Below are 19,670 nucleotides of genomic sequence, written 5' to 3' on the forward strand. Positions count from 1 at the left end.
TTGATAATTTTCATTGGGATAACGAAAATATTCGCAAATGTAAAAATAATATAAATCAGTTAAATTGTAAGAATATCAAAATATACCGCTGAATATCGATTGATAAAAAATAAAAATTAAAAAAATTACAATATTAAAATTTGTCTTTTTTAGTTTCAGGGTCCAATGTTTATGATGCAACAACTTGAAAAAAGGTTACGAAAAATGTTACCTTTCTTAACATATAGTACAGGTCACATTCACGAGGGAAAAAAACAGTATATCTTTTCATAAATTGTATCCGTATACATTGTTGTTTATTGTACCAGTATAGATTGTTGTACATTGTTAGTGTGGTTATAAAATTAAAAGTTTGGAAATAAATGATATGATATTCGTAATCTACAGTGTTACATTTAGCAACTTTGAAGTAGAATTAATCTAGATCTCTACATTATAACCTTAGTAACAACATTAACCGTGCCTGCACAATAAGATATTCTAAATATACCTTGTCAGATTTAGCACCTTTGAAGTAGCTCTAATCTAGATCTCTGTGCAACTTTGACTACAACATTTCCTTTTCATGTTTAAATAGGATATTCCTAATCTACTCCGTGTCAACTGTAGCAACTTTGAAGTAAATTTAATTCAGATCTCTGTATTATAACTTTATTAACAACATAATTACTTTATTAACAACGTAATTACCAATCCTTACATAATAGGATTATCTAAATCTGACATCTATATCATTTAGCAACATATTAACATAAGAGTATTAGTTACATAACAACATAAGAGTAGTTAGTAACATAACAATTAGTAACATAAAGCTACATTTCTGTATTATAACTTTGTGGACAACAACCTTTCTCTACTTGAAAGAATAATCTAAATGAATACTTTTACATCTAGCAACTTTTCAGTAACTTCAAGCTACATGTCTGTATTATAACTTTGGGAATAACATTTAATTCTTCTACACAATATGATGCGTTAAATCTACTTAATTAAATAAAAAACATCATTGATAACTTTGATAAAATTTCCTTTCCCTACATAATAGTATAGTTTAATTTTACTCAGTTGCATTTAGCAACTTCTCAGTAACTAGATATCTGTATTATAATTTTGGTAACAAAATTATCTTTCATTACATATTTGTACAATTTAAATTTACATTAATACGTTTAGCAACTTTGTAGTTACTTAAAACTAGATTTATGTATTTTTTTTTAAATATTTTGTAACGGTCATTGAACACCCGACCCAATTTTGGGTTCACGAATACTGATGTTAAACTCGGTAGCCTTGTAATTATGAACCCAACCCAGAAGACAAGGGAACTTCTAGGTCAAGTATCGGGAGAGCTTTCACTTTCGTGGAGGATTTTTTGATGAAACTACCCCGCATTTGCGTTACATGGAAAGGAAAACCAAAAAAACCTTTAACGGTTAGTCTGACGGCAAGGGACTCTAATCCATGATCCATCTACCAGAGAGGATATTTTACGTCAGAGGTACCCCTTTAAGCTAAGTAAAAATAAAAAAGGGAAATGCCACAAATAATTGCTATTTCACATGTCAATGTGTTCTTTGTCCTTCTTTCTCTTTGTTGTATTGTTTTAACCTTATTTCCCTACAAAATAAAGTTAACTCTTCATAATTTGTAAGCTATTTTCAATACATAACTTTGATTACAATTCTTTTCCAAGCAGAATGTCTACTTTGTTACAATTAGCACTTTTTCTGTAAGCTTCGGCCGTGGCATTTCAAAATATAGTCAACATAAAACTGTTAACCCAAACAGCAGCGAAGGGAGGGAAATACTGCTGTTACCATAGAAACAAAATGTGAGTATGTTTATTTTCGTGCTTGACTTGAAGCATAAAGTATGTATTTGAAATATATCTTTAAGAAATCGAATTAAAAAGTCGCCACTATTACATTTAAAAAGTTCGATAAAGTAACTTGTTTTGATACTTTTACTGGTGCCTAATACTAAAATAACTGCAAATAGTATCAAATTTATTTGTGATCAAGTAGCTCGCTACATTTTGAATTTATCACAAAACTTTTGTGATAAGGAACACAACTTATCAAAATTACTTTTGTTATAAATGCTAATTCTATGTACTGGTACTTTATAAAATGATTTTAATATTTACTAAAATCGCATAGCATTTATGAACAGGAACTTAGATATATTTTGTGATAGGTTACACAATATCGAAATATTCTTATTTTTTGTAATCCGGCACAACAATACTGCATTTACTACGTAAATATAATGATAAACCATCTGATTACAGACGAAAAATTTATTTTTAATTTTCATTTGTAATTTTTATTGATTAAAATCCATTATAATTAAGAAGTTCTCACCGGTATATATTTTTATTTTTGTGTATTTTTAATATTTAAATTATTATTATTAAAGCAGTGTGGAAATAATACTGAATTAAATTAATACTATATGATGTTTAAAAGCATCAAAGATAATAAACAGTATTACTATCAAGTCTATTTAAGAAGTTCATGCTGCTGCAGTAAGTTTCGAAATCAGTATCAGAAGCTTATTACTTCTCTCAAATTTCTTTCAAAACTATTACGTTGCATTTTTGATTGCCAGAAATAGAGTTAATGATTATAAGATAACTATTAAGGGAAAAAAGGCTTCCAGATAAAAATCATTGAACAAATAATAATAAACATTTGAATAGTTTCTGGGAAAAGCTTAGATAGCACAACGCTTCTATTTAAATTTCAATCTATTTTACTTTGCTATCCAAAATTATTTGTTAAAAGTTTATAAAAATTCCTTCAATAATAAATTTTCCTTCAAGTATAGTTAAACAACAATTTATTTTATATAGTGCTTAAGAATCTTTCATTGAAGTAAGAAAGCTATGTTTCTAATTTCCCATTTGTTAAAATTAAAGAAATTATTCGAAAAAAATTACAAAAATTGTGATATATACACACATATATAGTAATAAATTATCACATAAAACTGTTTCCTTTTCATTGAGTTATATTCATTCATAAAGTTATATTCATTTATTGTATCAAAAATCGCATTTGGTAAATGGAATTTAAAACAATCTATCGTCATAGTAAGTAAAACTACACCAGCTTAATACTGAAAGGCGTTTGTCAACATTCATTTGTTTTTATCTAAGATAATTTTTATAAACCTGCAACAAATTAATATTAAAGTAGCTCAAGATAGTTATGAGACGCTAAACTTTGATACATTTTAACTTTATTTCATAGTAAACCAGGTCCTACTCGTTAAAATTTATCCTAAAATCTACCTCTTACAACTGCAGGTAACCGTTCTTTTGTAATAATATCTCTTTAAAAATAACGGTTACTTTTCAACAACTCCCTGCTAGTGATTAATGATGTTAAGCTGTATGAGAAGATAAATAATAAGGCCAATGATTAATGGAAAGTTACTTGAAAACAAATAGTGTGATAACCGCTCTCTTAGGCTTCTATAACAGTGATTACATATCACTAATGTACTTGCTTAATGATCAAATCACGCTACTCTACATCATTAAGCTACTATTTATTGTGCTCAAAACTGTTAACGGCACGCGTATAAATTCTACATTTAAATAGGTGGTGACGAAACATAATAGCTTCATTTGATGAATAACTGGTACTTTTTTTAGAAAGATAAATTATGCATCTGATACAATTCATAATATTTACATTGATGATGGGGTAATAATGATAAAATTAAAGGGGAAAACTGGAAACTGGAAGGTAAAAGGAAGGAATTGAATTGAAAAATAAACACTGTTTAAAGATTTTTGCGAAATTATCAATTGTTTTTACCGAAATAGCTTTCAAATTTATGGCCGAATGTTTTATTTTAGCTGCTAATTTATAGCACTAACACGAAAAAAAGAATAATTCTGGTAAAATCCCCGTATTTAATATATATATATATATATTTGTAAAGATATGCATTTTTATTATTTAAAGAAAAAGAAAACAATTTTAGCAATAAAGCTAAAACTTAGGGTATTTAAATCATTCATTTGGTAATATTTACTTTCATGTGGTAGTGGTTTATAGCAAATTATAGTTTTCAAAATTATAGTCATCATTACTACTCATTTAATAACTTTAATAACAAACGCAAAACTTAAAAGTAAATTTAGCAAAATAAATGGTTTTAATGCCTCTTGGGTATTATGAGGAAATTGCCAAATTTTACAACATTTACCAAATTTTAATAGATGCCATAAGGCAGTGTTTTATTGTTAATTTTACCAAAATCATTACCGTAGCTCTTTGGTAAAAATTTCAGTGTTCTTTGGTGTTCACATAGAGCCAGAAGCACGGTAAATTTTATCATATTCTTGTAGTTTTAACTATAATTTTTTCCTCAGTGTGTGATTAGGAAAATACATTTAATTATGTCCAGATAAAATATAAGTTTAAATAAAAAAAATATCGCTTGCATTGAAAGAACATAATATTTAACGTTTACATAAAATTTAACGCTTATTACTATATTGCCTTGTATAAAATTCTAAATTTCTAGGAGGGAGAAACCGTAAAATATTTATTCTTCGTAGGCGGGACGGGCCTTCCTTCTAAAAACGCGCAGGGAGAACGCTTGTAATATATTTGTTACGTAGAACACTAATATTTGAAATTAACATCTTAAAATTGTTAGTAATAAACAAATCTGTATTATATTTCAAATTCGAAGGACAAAACCTTAAAACGTTTAGATCAGTGAAAATGAATAAAGTATAAAAATCAGGGGACAAAACCTTTCAATATTCATTAATAATAAACATCAAATAAAATTTGAGAACAAAACCAACTAAGCAACTAGTGACGCTTTATAAAATGTCTCAATTCATACGATAAATTTTAAAATAATAAATATTATATAAAAGTTACATTGTTTTATAGAACACTAACACTTTAAAGTTCAGAAACAAAACCTTAAAATGCTCAGTAATAAACAGCATTGAACAGTTAAGAAGACAGAATCATGTAATACAAATAACGTTGTATAATTACTTCATAATAGATGGCAGTTCATAAAATGCAAAAGTTAATATTAGATTGTAATTATAAATTAAAATTGTTCCACAGAATATTAATATTTAAAATTTTAGAAACAAAACCTTAAAACATTTAGTAATAAATAGAAAAAGTAAACAATTAAGCCAAAACCAGATCTTTTTTGTTGAACAGCAATTTTGAGTTTCGGAATGATTATTCCTAAACACAATAGGGAAATAAAGCAGGTGTTGGCAACATAATAAAAAAAAGGTGATAGAATCACCTATTGTTTACCTTTACCTTGAGAGCAAAAATGAAAAAAGGATATTTGAGTGGATACAGAGATTGAAAAAGTTGAAAAACATTAAATAATAATTGCTATCGTAAAAAGCATGCTCTGATGGCAACAAATCATAATAATGGTTTTATGTGAAATTGAAATTCATAATTCTTGAAAAGGCTAACAATTTTCAATACATGCGTTTATAACACAATAAATAAAACTACAAGTGGAAGTATTTGAAGCAATAAAAAAGTATATTTTTGAACCATGACAAATTTAACTGATTAGGAGTTAACATAATTGTCATTATTATAACTGATACACTCAACCACTGTATGTTAATTTAAGTATTACCTTTATTTATACAAAAAAATATATAGAGAAAGAGAATTTTCTATCAGTCAGGCAAGGATAAAAAATTTAAAAAATTAAAGAATTCCTAAAAGTTTGATTGGTTTTAAAAGAATAACTAAAAATACGGTGAAACTAGTTTTGGAAAACAGTAAAGTCTGTAACGTTATTGTTCAGTAGGCTGTAGAGTCGTATTAGTAAGTAATTAAGTTAGAATAGTGAAACTCCTAAAAATTAGTTAAAAAAAAAACTTCAGTATGTAATATGAAATAGTTAACATTTAGCAAATCAATTTCTGCTAAATGTATTGTCAAAATTAACTACTTGTCCAGTTAATTTTTTGCTAACTGTATAAATTAACTAATTGTCTAACAATTTTTTTCTAAATGTACTGTCTAAACTAACGAATTGTCTAACTAATCTTTTCTAAATGTACTGTCTAAGCAAACGAATTGTCTAACTAATCTTTTCTAAGTTAACTAATTGTCTAACTAATTTTTGCTAAATGCATTGTCTAACTAATTTTTGCTAAATGCATTGTCTAACTAATTTTTTCTAAATGTACTGTCTAAATAAATTTTTTTTTTTTTTTTTTTTTTTTTTTNTTTTTTTTTTTTTTTTTTTTTTTTTTTTTTTTTTTTTTTTTTTTTTTTTTTTTTGTTGCTGAATTTATGTAAGTGTATAATTCAGTTATTTTATTTAACATACATTTTTATAATTTCTTAAGAATAATATTATTACACAGGTTTTTCTTCTTTTAGGTAAAATATCCATCTATATTAAAAATCATCAAAATCAATGGATAATTCAATGAAAATCAATGAATCAATTTACTCGTCAGTTGAGCCTAGATAATGGTAGCACTGTAGTACCTTAATAAAAAGTAAAAAATTAGACCAGAAACTATTTTCATTTTCAAAAAACAGTAGTTTTTCTTCATACTGCCGACACCATTTTCAGAATTAGTCTAGAGGATGCTATCTGAAGATAGACTAAACTTGACTTAACAATCATGAATAACTATTATAAACTCATAGTTATGAATATCGCATATTAATCGTCAAAAAAAAGGGCTATTTCACGACAGGATAAAACTTTCGGAAAACAGTCAAGTCTAATATAAAGGAAGTAAAATTATAGAAGTAAGAAAAGCATTAACCGAGGTAATAGAGTATCAATGAAATTTTTTTTTTCTCAGTTCCTCACAAATTCTACTCGAATGACTCATTTGAATGTAGCTGCGACTAGTTGCAACCGTTCTTCAGTTTCAATGGTTAAAATCCTCTCTTCTATTTTTTTTTTTTTTCATTCCCTGGTGAAAATTTTGAGCTCTACTGTGAAAAAAAAAATTAAAAATACCAGAATGAGGTAAAATTTGAAGTGTTTCTGGCTGTATGAGAACACCAAAAAGTTCGGTAATCAGTACCGAAGCGCTTTGGTAATGATTTAGGTAAAATTAACAATAAAATATGGTTTTACAATATGGGATAAACGTTTGAAAATGCGGCAAAATCTAGTAATTTTATCATAATACCTAAGAGCATGGTATAAAAACCACTTATTCGATTTAGTAAACTTTTCAGTTTATTTTTTTAATAAATATGTTAACAGGAACTAAAATTCTGGTAAACCATATGAACAAAAAAATAAAAAAAATTGACAAATGAATGGTTCAAAAACTGTATATTTTAGTTTCAATACCAGAATTAAGTTTAAAAAAAAAAGAAAAAAAACTGGTAATGTCATTACCTCTGAATAAGGAGAAAAAGTGCCTTTTGTTTTAAAAGAAATATTTTTATTATTTTTTACCAAGTGAGAATTTTTAATTCTTAGAAGGAATGGAAACATGCATTTAGTTGATAGAGGGGAAAAAAAATCGTGAAAAAGCACAAATTAGCAGGACAGGCATACTATAGTTTCGGTTCTATGATGAAGAATCGATGCGGCAATGTTTAGAATTATTTCATACATAACATAAAATTAACCCTATCTTCATTCGGAGTTATTTCCCACTTTAGTATGCATCACTTAGTTATTTGCATATAAGACTATCTTCTGATTATTATAAAGTGAGTAAACTTTATAATTATTGTAACCGATTAATATATAAATTAAGTATCGCTTTTTTACTTTAAGTTGGAGGCTTTGTTCACCAAACCCATGATTGCATCGCATTTATCATTATTTTTTCTTAAAAGTCGATATTTCCCAGAAAAAGAACATTGCGTTAATAAAAATGTAAAATTATTCTTGTTTTATATAACAACATTTTGTTAATAATCGTAACGAAACGCACGATTACCAGCTTTTGAAAAATTTACTGTATTTGAATGTGCAACATAAAAGGATAAATGTCATTTGTAAACGAGACTTACATGATTATGGTAGCTCAAATTGTAAATGTTTTTTTTAAACCTCTTTTGAATTTAGTTTTTATGTTTTTCAGAAGTTTCAATGTATGTTAATGATGAGATAATGTTAAATGATACCGTATGTTACGCTTGGATTTAAATCAAGTAATACTTAAAAACTCTCTTTCTTTCTTGTTACTTTTGTAATCAACTCAATCGTGAGTTGATGAAATAGGGACCCCGAGTTAAATGAATAAGTTTATCTACAACAATGAATAAGTGGAATAAAGAATAAATAATAAGGAATTGAATTTTAAATTCTTTGATTCTATCGTAGTTCCTGTACATTATTCTACATCCTTTTGTTATTTCAAGTTCCCATGTTTTATAGTTTTTCTCAGCAAATCAAAATGTAATGTAAAGTTGGAATGTGATGTAATCTTTAATTATACTAATCTGAATATATTGATACTATTTAATGAGGTTTTAAGGATGTCTTAAATATTTTTTGTTTCGTTTTTGTTTAAACACAAAAGTGAATTTTTAGAGAAACAAACATAATGCATGAGAAGGGGAAAATTGCGCAAAATAACAAGTTAGCTTTCTTTTTTAAAAAAAAAAGTAAAATAATTCAGCTTTTTGTTGTTCTTCATCATTAGTTGACTATGAAGTTCAGTACATACAATGATTAAACATAGAAAAAAACTGTATACAGGGAGAAAATGTAGAGGGAAAAAAAATGTGAATATAAGATTTACACCCGCAATTCTTTTATAAAAGTTCTAGATTGAACCTGTTAATTTTTTTTCTCAAGATTTTCATCATAATATAAAGTATAACATAATAATTTATGACTAAGAAAAAAAAGTAAAATGACAATAAAAAACAAACTGCTGCTATTAAAAATAACTTAATGAAAATATTGAAAATCACCACTTTATGAATACATTGAGAATCACTAATTCATGAATATAGTGAAAATAAGCTGAATATTTTTAGTATTTGTATTATATCCGTGTTCATCGCATTGCTTTTAATTTCATTACAACTACAAAAATTAAAGTGTCGCTAAAAATGTGTTTTAAGTATAAAACAAAAATGTTGGGTCATAATTTAGTATCATATTTATATTTAAAAATTTAGATTTTGCCTAAGAGATTCTAAGAAGCAGTAATACAGTGGCACTTGTTTAAAGATTCTACATCCTTGTTAGTTGTTACTTCTTTTTAAAAACAGATTGTTCTGTTAAAAATGGAATATTAACTTATGAATTAAAAAAAAGGAACAACACGTTAATAAAATTTTAATTTGATGATCAATTAAACTATTATTTAAAAAAATAATGGGGCTCATCGAAATTTTCAGGTAAAATAAAGTACTAATTAGTATTTTATTATTCATACTTATTTTTGATTTTAAATGAAATATTAATAAGATAAAAATATGTAACACACTTTCTGATCTAAACATCGTTAAAAATTTCTTGTTTACTTGTTTTAATTATAGTTTTAGGTAAAAAAAACTGAAGTTTAAAATAAATGTTACTTTTGTATTGAAATACGATTCACTATATTTTCAGAAATTTTTCTTTATACATTTTATTAAGTAGTATTATATAGAAAGTAATTTAGAAAATGAATCCTTTTTGCGCTTTTTCACTTTATTATAAATTCGATTTAACTTTTCTTAAATGTAAATAAACATTTACAATTTGAAAATTCCTATCAAAAGATATTTTGTAAAAGCTTATACAAAATATGAATTAAATCTTATACTCACAAAAAAACACATTTCTTTCACAATGCAGTCAAAATATGTATGAGTTTCAATGGTTAACCAGTCAAAATATGTATGTGTTTCAATGGTTAACCAGTCAAAATATGTATGTGTTTCAATGGTTAACAGCAGATATATTTTTTTCTTCATGAAAAAAGTAAATAAGTATTCAAATTAACTTACATTTAACTTTAAGAAATAAAAATTCGTAATTGAAATATCGCAACAATTTCAACTTAAAGAAAAAAAATAAGATTTTTTGGAAAGCAATAATTCATCTACAAATTGAACTTGACACATTTTTAAAAAAAAATCCAAAATCTGAATCATATCTTATTCAAAACAATGGATCTATATCAAAATTCTTAAGAAATGATAAATATTAACATGTACCCATTGTTAATATTTATTTATAAATTTTTTAATTGGAAATTTGTATTAACTTACATTAACAATTACATCACAAATTCGATTTAATTCAAAACAAGTCTATTTCAAACATAAAGTTAAAAATAAGAAACATTAACTTGTCTCCATTGACTTAAAACTTTTTATTTTTTCCTGCACAGTAAGAATAATTTAATGTTGATTAGATATAAATAAACATCTACAACTTGATTATATGTTTTAAGAAATAATAAGAAAAAATCCAAAATATAAAAATTGAATATTTCTATGTACTCATTATTAGCAATTAGAAAAATTTTTCTTAAATAAAAACTCATTTAATTTACACTGAACTTTACGAATAAAAACTTAGAATTTAAATATTACTGCAAGTTAAAAATTTTACGAAAAATAATTTTGAAAAAAAAAGTATTTTGATTTCTTTTTAAAACAATTTGGCATATTCCCATCATATCAAAACCTATTTGAGATTTTAAATCATTTTGTATAAACTAAAAGTTATAAGAATATAATAAAAGAAAACATCTCTATAATTAACTATCCAAAGCACATGTTTATCTCAATATTGTTTCCCATTTGAGAAAAATACATGGAGCTTATTTGTAGTTTAAAAGAATAAGAATATCTGCCTCATTATTTAAATAATAATGATTTTTTTAATAAACTTTTATTTGAAATATTATTTTTAAAATAGAGTATTTAACAATTTCACACAAACTCGTGTTTAATACTGAGATTATCGTAACACAAAAATCCAAGTATATCAGTTCAAATGGAGAATGCACGTGTTTAGATCGTAAGTTTATGAAATAGGTAATTTAATTTTTAACAAAGAAATTTGTTCTTCTAAGACCAGAAATCTACAATAATGGTAAAAATGTGATTTTTACTGAAAAATTTGATGTTTAGAATAGAGTAAATTCCCGAGATAAAAAATATTTTAAAAAAAAATGATTAAACTTATATTTTTCTTAATCATTATTATATAGGGAAAAAATATTGAATTTTCAGCATTTTTTAGATTTAGTATGATACTTTTACAGTTTATTTGTTCTAAATTAGATAAATTCAAATAAGATATTTATGCAGCAAAGAATTGACGAAACAGGTTTCATTAATAGAGTTGCTTTTCCTTCTAATAATACTACATTATAATTAAAATTTCTGAATCAATTACATTTTTACGCAAACAATCACATTGTTAAGACATAAAACAAAACAAAAAAACATTAAAATAAATTTTTTTAAGTTGCAAAATTGTACCAAATGTTGTTCTATAAAGCAGAAGCTCGGGAGTTATAAAATATTGCTAAAAATAGAAATAAAAAATTTTTGTAAAATATGTGGGGAAAAAATTGATAGCTAGTTTTTTTTAGTAGCTTAAAGTAAACGCATTAATTAAAACTATTACTTTACACATTCTAATCACTACTAAATTAAAATAAGCAGTAAAATAAAATAAAAACTTACCTGTAGGTTTAGGTACACTCCTTTTAATTTGCATCCATTTGAATGTGGGAATGGGCTGTTGCTGTTGCGGCCTTTGATAAACTGCTACCGCGCTCATCGACGGGCTGTTCCCGCCAGGTATCGGCTGGTGGTTTTGGTCGTTAGGTTGATTACCGTAATTTGGATATCCATGGTACATATTTCGACGGATTTGTTGGTGGATCGCATGGTGGTGTCCAATACCATTTTCGTTTATGTTATTCGACATTTGCCGGACATTGTATTCTGCAGTTACCGGATAATAATGAGGCCCAGAAGACTGATGATAGTAAGGCTGTTGATAATGATGCTGGATGGGATTATAGTTTTGTCCGGCATCTAAATTTGTATAAATTAATCCATTTTCCTCGTTGATTATTTGATGTGGTAAATGTCCGGCAGGTGGTTCGGGGACGTTCGGTTCCGGATAAGAACAATGTTGCGGACTAGGGTCCGCGTAGAACAATTTCGTGTCCTGCACGTAGTTGTCCGGTTCGCTGTGATAACTTTTGTAGTCATCATTGCCGGATCTCAGCTGATAAACACTTTCACAGTACATGGCTGCTCCGTTCATCATTTTGAAAAATCGTTTTCTTCAAAAAGAAAAAAAAAAACCCACAAATTATTTTTTTTCCTCGCTGCCTTTCACTCTTATAATGAATCGTTTCTTTCAAAAATCAGAAATGAAAAAAAGAAGGTGAAAAAATTATTAAAAATAAAAAAAAACAAGGCACCCCGACGCAAAAGCCAGTAAATTAGCTGTCTAACTCCTTACAGATAAATCGGAAAATAAATGGATGAAGAACCATCTCTGCGAAACCTGTGGTTGACATAAAAGTATGGGCAGATAAGTTGAGGTGGAGGAAGGGGGTGGTCTGGGTCACGTGATAGCGGATCTGGCCAATGGCGATATCGCTACCTCCAGTAGATGAAGTGACAAGTTTTTTTTTACTTTCTTCAACAAACTTTTTTTTCCACCAGTTCTCAAGCACGCTTCTCCTTTTCCCCGCCTTCTGAGCGAGAGTCGGTTTCAACTACTGGACGTTTCAGTGCACACTGAATAGATCTCCTTCCTCTAGCCGAGTGGTAATCTCATGCAACTGACCGCTGGGGTCTTCAACGTTCACGCGTGAGGCTAGAGCGCCACCCCTGTCGTTATGGCAACGGTGAGAAAAGAGGGGGGAAGTAAAAGAAGTGGGGGATGGCTATTTCCAAGTCAACAACTCTCCACTCGCTGGACAGCGCGATACAAGTCTTTTTCTTCTGACTTCAATCCAAGTGGCGCTGCCACTTTTTTCCGGATAGTCACACTTTCTGGCAAAAGAATTCAACGAATCACGTTGAAGGAATTCCACAGAAGGAACTTTGCCTCACGGAAGGTAAGAATTCTACTTCCGTTAATCCGTATCGATATTGCTGAATTTCTTATCGATTAACACAATAAGCATAGTAATTCAAAGTGCGGATTCCTTCAGAACAAAACTTTTTGAATAACGCAGATAATTATTCTTAATTACGACTTAATGATGCATTTCATTTTTAATTGCAGAAAAGAAAATTTAAATATTGAAAGTTATCGCTTGCTTTTTACTCATCGTTTGATTTTTCTTTTTCTTTAGACCTAAAAGCAATGGTAATTTTAATATCCTGAAAACAATATTTTTTTATTTATTTATTCTTCCTTTCTAAAAAATAAAGAATAATGATATCGTTTGTGTGGAATAGTTTTTTTCTTCTTCTACTTTTAGATATTGTTTATTTCTTAATTTTTGCTACGCTTTCATTTATCGTCTTTTGCTTATAATTTTTCAGCGGATTTTATTTTCAAACAAGATTAAAATGTTAACAACTTTAATAATTTGAACTAGTTTTTATTTCATGATTAAAAAATGCTTCTTCTTTATTTTTTAAATTTTTTTTTGTTGAAGTACGTTCTACTGCAAGAGTTACCTACAAGATTTCGCGTTTATTTCAGATAATTTTAAAGAATGTTTTTTTTCTTCCTCTTTTAATAAGCAGTTAACAAGAAAATCACTCTATAATCTTAATAAATATATTTTTCAATAACTCGAACCAATAAGATTATTTTTTTGACTAATGAGTTCCGTAAACATTCAAATCTAATCTTGTTATTACGACTAAATTTTCAAAATAAAATTTAAAAAAAACCTTTTACTGCGAATCACAGGATCTTATTTATCTATGTAGGCTTTCTTATGTTTTTTGACACGCGGGGTTTTGAATAACCAGAAATCATAGTACGAAAAACTATCGAATGTTTTTATCCAAAGAACAGTGCTACTGTTGACACTTGCTTCAACTTTTTTCCGCAAACGTGCTAAAATCCAATAAGACGCCACGAAACCTCTCGTGCAGTCAACTAAAAAACATTATATTCCAAATTTGCTTTTGGCAACAGGCATTTGTTCAGGATAACACTCAAAACACAAAGCCGTCACGAAATCAATAAAGGAAGCGTATTCCACACCAAATTCTAAATTATTATTATTGTTATTCAATCCAAGCGCAAACAAACGGAATTTTTTTTATTTGAAAATTCGAATTTAAGACGATTTTTTTTCTCTCCGTGCATTAGCCAAGAAAAAAAGTCATTTGCAAACGAATTTTGCCTTTTGCGCAACGACTGTTGAACGAAGGTACTAAGAATTAATTTGGGAACTATAGCAAAGAGCAGCTCTAGCCTGCAATAGCACCTAACCATAGAACTTTTAGTTTTCGCAGTCGGGTTCGTTGTGATGGTCGATGGTTGGTTGCGTGCTGACGATTTCACCCTCCCCTCTCAGGCGACCCCCTTCATCTTGATGAATATTAAGTGATGTGGGGGTGAAGAGAGGGAGGTCCTGAGAGATGGGGGTGCTTGTTGCCTGATTTTTTTCCTTTTTTTTTTGTATTTTTCCTCTACATAATATTTTCATTTAATTACTCAAAACTAAAACAGTTTTTATTTTTATTTATTTTTTTTAAGGATAGAGGAAAGTGTGGAAACTTAGGGCGTTTTTTTTACATCTTAATGCCTTTCTTTGTTATTTCTAATCAGATTTACAAAATAAGGAAAGCCTCTAAAAATACATGTATTTATTTATTAATATATTTTTCCAACACAAAGAAATTCAAGACAAAATTTTGTCAGCTATTTATAATAAAAATCACAAACTAATNAATGACAGCCAGTCAATTTATAATCCTTCGTACAAAATATTAATTCTGCAATTTATGAGAATTGTATCATACTCAAAAAAATGCGCTTCTTATTTACCACACCCTATTATTTATTTATTTATTTTATCTTGACAGCTTAATATTGAAATCAATATTCAGTTTTCTTGATGACGTCAAAAAATGGTGCATTTCATATGGTATTTTTTTAAACTTCCTTTTTAAATTCCCTGCCGAATTTATATACATATATATATATATATATGATTTTTTTAAATGAGAAATTTTTCATTATTATTTTTTTCGAAAAACAGTTCCTCTTACAATTTTAACTGTTAATAAAGCGATCATGTGTGTCCGCACAATGACAGCCAGTCAATTTATAATCCTTCGTACAAAATATTAATTCTGCAATTTATGAGAATTGTATCATACTCAAAAAAATGCGCTTCTTATTTACCACACCCTATTATTTATTTATTTATTTTATCTTGACAGCTTAATATTGAAATCAATATTCAGTTTTCTTGATGACGTCAAAAAATGGTGCATTTCATATGGTATTTTTTTAAACTTCCTTTTTAAATTCCCTGCCGAATTTATATACATATATATATATATATATGATTTTTTTAAATGAGAAATTTTTCATTATTATTTTTTTCGAAAAACAGTTCCTCTTACAATTTTAACTGTTAATAAAGCGATCATGTGTGTCCGCACAATGACAGCCAGTCAATTTATAATCCTTCGTACAAAATATTAATTCTGCAATTTATGAGAATTGTATCATACTCAAAAAAATGCGCTTCTTATTTACCACACCCTATTATTTATTTATTTATTTTATCTTGACAGCTTAATATTGAAATCAATATTCAGTTTTCTTGATGACGTCAAAAAATGGTGCATTTCATATGGTATTTTTTTAAACTTCCTTTTTAAATTCCCTGCCGAATTTATATACATATATATATATATATATGATTTTTTTAAATGAGAAATTTTTCATTATTATTTTTTTCGAAAAACAGTTCCTCTTACAATTTTAACTGTTAATAAAGCGATCATGTGTGTCCGCACAATGACAGCCAGTCAATTTATAATCCTTCGTACAAAATATTAATTCTGCAATTTATGAGAATTGTATCATACTCAAAAAAATGCGCTTCTTATTTACCACACCCTATTATTTATTTATTTATTTTATCTTGACAGCTTAATATTGAAATCAATATTCAGTTTTCTTGATGACGTCAAAAAATGGTGCATTTCATATGGTATTTTTTTAAACTTCCTTTTTAAATTCCCTGCCGAATTTATATACATATATATATATATATATGATTTTTTTAAATGAGAAATTTTTCATTATTATTTTTTTCGAAAAACAGTTCCTCTTACAATTTTAACTGTTAATAAAGCGATCATGTGTGTCCGCACAATGACAGCCAGTCAATTTATAATCCTTCGTACAAAATATTAATTCTGCAATTTATGAGAATTGTATCATACTCAAAAAAATGCGCTTCTTATTTACCACACCCTATTATTTATTTATTTATTTTATCTTGACAGCTTAATATTGAAATCAATATTCAGTTTTCTTGATGACGTCAAAAAATGGTGCATTTCATATGGTATTTTTTTAAACTTCCTTTTTAAATTCCCTGCCGAATTTATATACATATATATATATATATATGATTTTTTTAAATGAGAAATTTTTCATTATTATTTTTTTCGAAAAACAGTTCCTCTTACAATTTTAACTGTTAATAAAGCGATCATGTGTGTCCGCACAATGACAGCCAGTCAATTTATAATCCTTCGTACAAAATATTAATTCTGCAATTTATGAGAATTGTATCATACTCAAAAAAATGCGCTTCTTATTTACCACACCCTATTATTTATTTATTTATTTTATCTTGACAGCTTAATATTGAAATCAATATTCAGTTTTCTTGATGACGTCAAAAAATGGTGCATTTCATATGGTATTTTTTTAAACTTCCTTTTTAAATTCCCTGCCGAATTTATATACATATATATATATATATATGATTTTTTTAAATGAGAAATTTTTCATTATTATTTTTTTCGAAAAACAGTTCCTCTTACAATTTTAACTGTTAATAAAGCGATCATGTGTGTCCGCACAATGACAGCCAGTCAATTTATAATCCTTCGTACAAAATATTAATTCTGCAATTTATGAGAATTGTATCATACTCAAAAAAATGCGCTTCTTATTTACCACACCCTATTATTTATTTATTTATTTTATCTTGACAGCTTAATATTGAAATCAATATTCAGTTTTCTTGATGACGTCAAAAAATGGTGCATTTCATATGGTATTTTTTTAAACTTCCTTTTTAAATTCCCTGCCGAATTTATAATTCCAGCCGAATTTACAAAAGCAATCTATTTCTAGAATGTATTTTAAATCAAAAGAGTTACTCAAAATAGAAGAAGTATGAGTGCCTATTTTATCATTTAGTCTTTCTCTCTCCCCCCCTCCCCCCGCCCTGCTATTTCAACATTCAATATTGCATTTGTGCGGTTTAGCTAATTTTTACGACATTTCCATCTGTTATTATGAAGTGCTGTTATAACGGACTTTTGCTGTATATGTAAAAACGATCTATGTAGAATCACGATGAATGGAGCAAACGATCGATGTAGAATCACGATGAATGGAGCAAACAATCAATGTAGAATCAGGATGAAAGGAGCAAACGATCTATGTAGAATCACGAAGAATGGAGCAAACGATCAATGTAGAATCACGATGAATGGAGCAAACGATCAATGTAGAATTACGATGTTGGACAAAAAATTCCTATAGTATTTATCGAAGCAAAAAATGGCGGATAAATACCTCGGCCTCCAGGTGTCATGTTCCCGAATTGATAATTCAAACCATTTTAGTTGTGGTGGGAAAAAAATTGATATTGATTTTTTTAAAAATAAATATTTTTAACTGCGCCGCGATAGTTCAGGGAATAGAGCGTTCGTCTTCCAATTAGATGAACCGGGTTTGAATCCCGGCGAAGGTTGGTTGATACGAATTCCGCCTCCATTTTGCATCAACTACAGTTCTGACGTAAAATATCTTCAGTAGTAGACGAACCATGGGTTAGAGTCCCGTTATTCTCGGGCTAATCATGTGAGGTTTTAGTGGTTTTAATCTCCATGTGACGCAAATGCAGTTTAGTTCCATCAAAAAAGTCCTGCACGCAGGCAAATTTCTCTCAATACTTGATCCAGGAGTTTCTTTGTCTTCTGGATTGGGTTCAAAATTACAAGGTTACGGAGTTGAACAATTAGTAGCCGTAAACTCAAAAAATTGGGTTGGCTGCTCAACTATGAAAATAAAAATAAAACATTTTTAACTGATAAGAAATTTAACTATAGAACCTAAGAAGGAAACTACGAAATTCTAATTGATTATGGAGTATTTTTCCAAAATAAAGGTCGTTCAAATATTAAGTAAGCAAATAAAGCTTATTTTTGTTGACAATAGTATATAGTATGAGCATTGCTTGCACAGGACATTAAAATCTTCTAACTTAAATTTTTTTTAAACGCAAAAAAAAAAAAAATTAATAAAAAAATTCACTTTTTAAGTTATGTAATATTGTGTAATATTAATAATTAAAATTTTTAAATTTGGAGAAAATTTTGGTAAAAAAGTTCCTTTAGGAGCTTTAAAATTTTATAAAAATTATTTTTTTAACCCAAATTTTGTTTTTATGCATCAGGGCATAAAGTAGCAATGATATAATATAACTTAGTGGATTAAAATATTCGATGTTAGCGCATAAATTAGCACTGATGATGTTTGTTTTAAGATTCAGATGAATTATTTTAGGAATTAGCAAGTGATGAATTTGAAATTTCATTGCAGTTGCAGATTTTTTTAAATTGGAATTTGGTAAAGATTGTTAAAAGAGTGTGAAAAAAAAGGAAAAACTATAATAATGATGAAGAACAATAATACGAAGCTGTTTTTGGCCAAAAATCACTAAAGGAAGTTAAATGCGAATTAAGATTACAGAATTAAAAAAAAAAAAATCGTTTTGTAAAAATTTATAATAGATTAAAAATAAAAAAGTGACAAAAAATAATTATGGATTGAAAAATTGAAAGTTTTAAGGTGGTAATTAGCACTGATGTTGTGAAAACTAGCAGTGGATTAAAAATTGGATGATGCAGTTTTCTTTAGACATTACTTTAAAAAAATATTAAAATTAAATTCTGTTGCAATTACTGATTCTTTTTAATTTGATAGCGGAAAGATATTTAAAAGAATGTGAAAAAAAGTTTAGTCAGTAGAAAGAAAAAATAACTATTACTGTAATCAAAACAATTATAATAAAAAACAACGTTACCAATCTGTTTTTGATCAGAATCGTTAAAGGTAGTTAAAAAAAATAAATCGAGTTTATGGGAGGGAAATGTAAACAGCTAGTGTCGTTAAATGAGATTAGGTTCGTAAACTCAAATGGCGTTTTTGATGTTGCAAAATAATGTTGTTCACACCTGGTTTATGTTCTTGCTTCTTTCTTCACTTCAAGCAAAAATGATAAAAAAAATATTTATATTTGATAAAAACACATAGTATAAGATCAGTGAGGTTTTTATTTATTTATTTATCTATTTATTTATTTATATGCATTACTTTATTTAGATTTATTTATTTAGATTTATTTCATTCATTTTTTAACTTTTGCTTAAATTTATCCTGATGTTTTCATTTAAAACAATTAATTATTTCACTCCTCTGTATATAATTACATAAATAAG

At 27.5% G+C, this 19,670-nt stretch overlaps 1 protein-coding gene and 1 long non-coding RNA gene across 2 annotated transcripts in view; one reads left to right on the forward strand and one right to left on the reverse strand.

Annotated features, from left to right (window-relative positions):
• Positions 1-12,482, reverse strand: part of LOC107455686 (homeobox protein Hox-A1-like) — a gene marked incomplete in the record, with an annotated part of 33,803 nt that extends 21,321 nt beyond the window's left edge. The window contains 2 exon segments of the mRNA NM_001323834.1: positions 11,661-12,254; positions 12,257-12,482. Coding sequence (NP_001310763.1) covers positions 11,661-12,254 — 594 coding nt within the window.
• A 433-nt stretch (positions 12,483-12,915) lies between these two features.
• Positions 12,916-19,670, forward strand: part of LOC107455688 (uncharacterized) — a 102,935-nt gene continuing 96,180 nt past the window's right edge. The window contains exon 1 of the long non-coding RNA XR_001585617.3: positions 12,916-13,057. This is a non-coding gene — a long non-coding RNA (uncharacterized lncRNA). The remainder of the gene's footprint in view (positions 13,058-19,670) is intronic.

The sequence above is a fragment of the Parasteatoda tepidariorum genome, chromosome 8 (assembly GCF_043381705.1).
Source record: "Parasteatoda tepidariorum isolate YZ-2023 chromosome 8, CAS_Ptep_4.0, whole genome shotgun sequence".
In the NCBI taxonomy this organism is placed as follows: domain Eukaryota; kingdom Metazoa; phylum Arthropoda; class Arachnida; order Araneae; family Theridiidae; genus Parasteatoda; species Parasteatoda tepidariorum.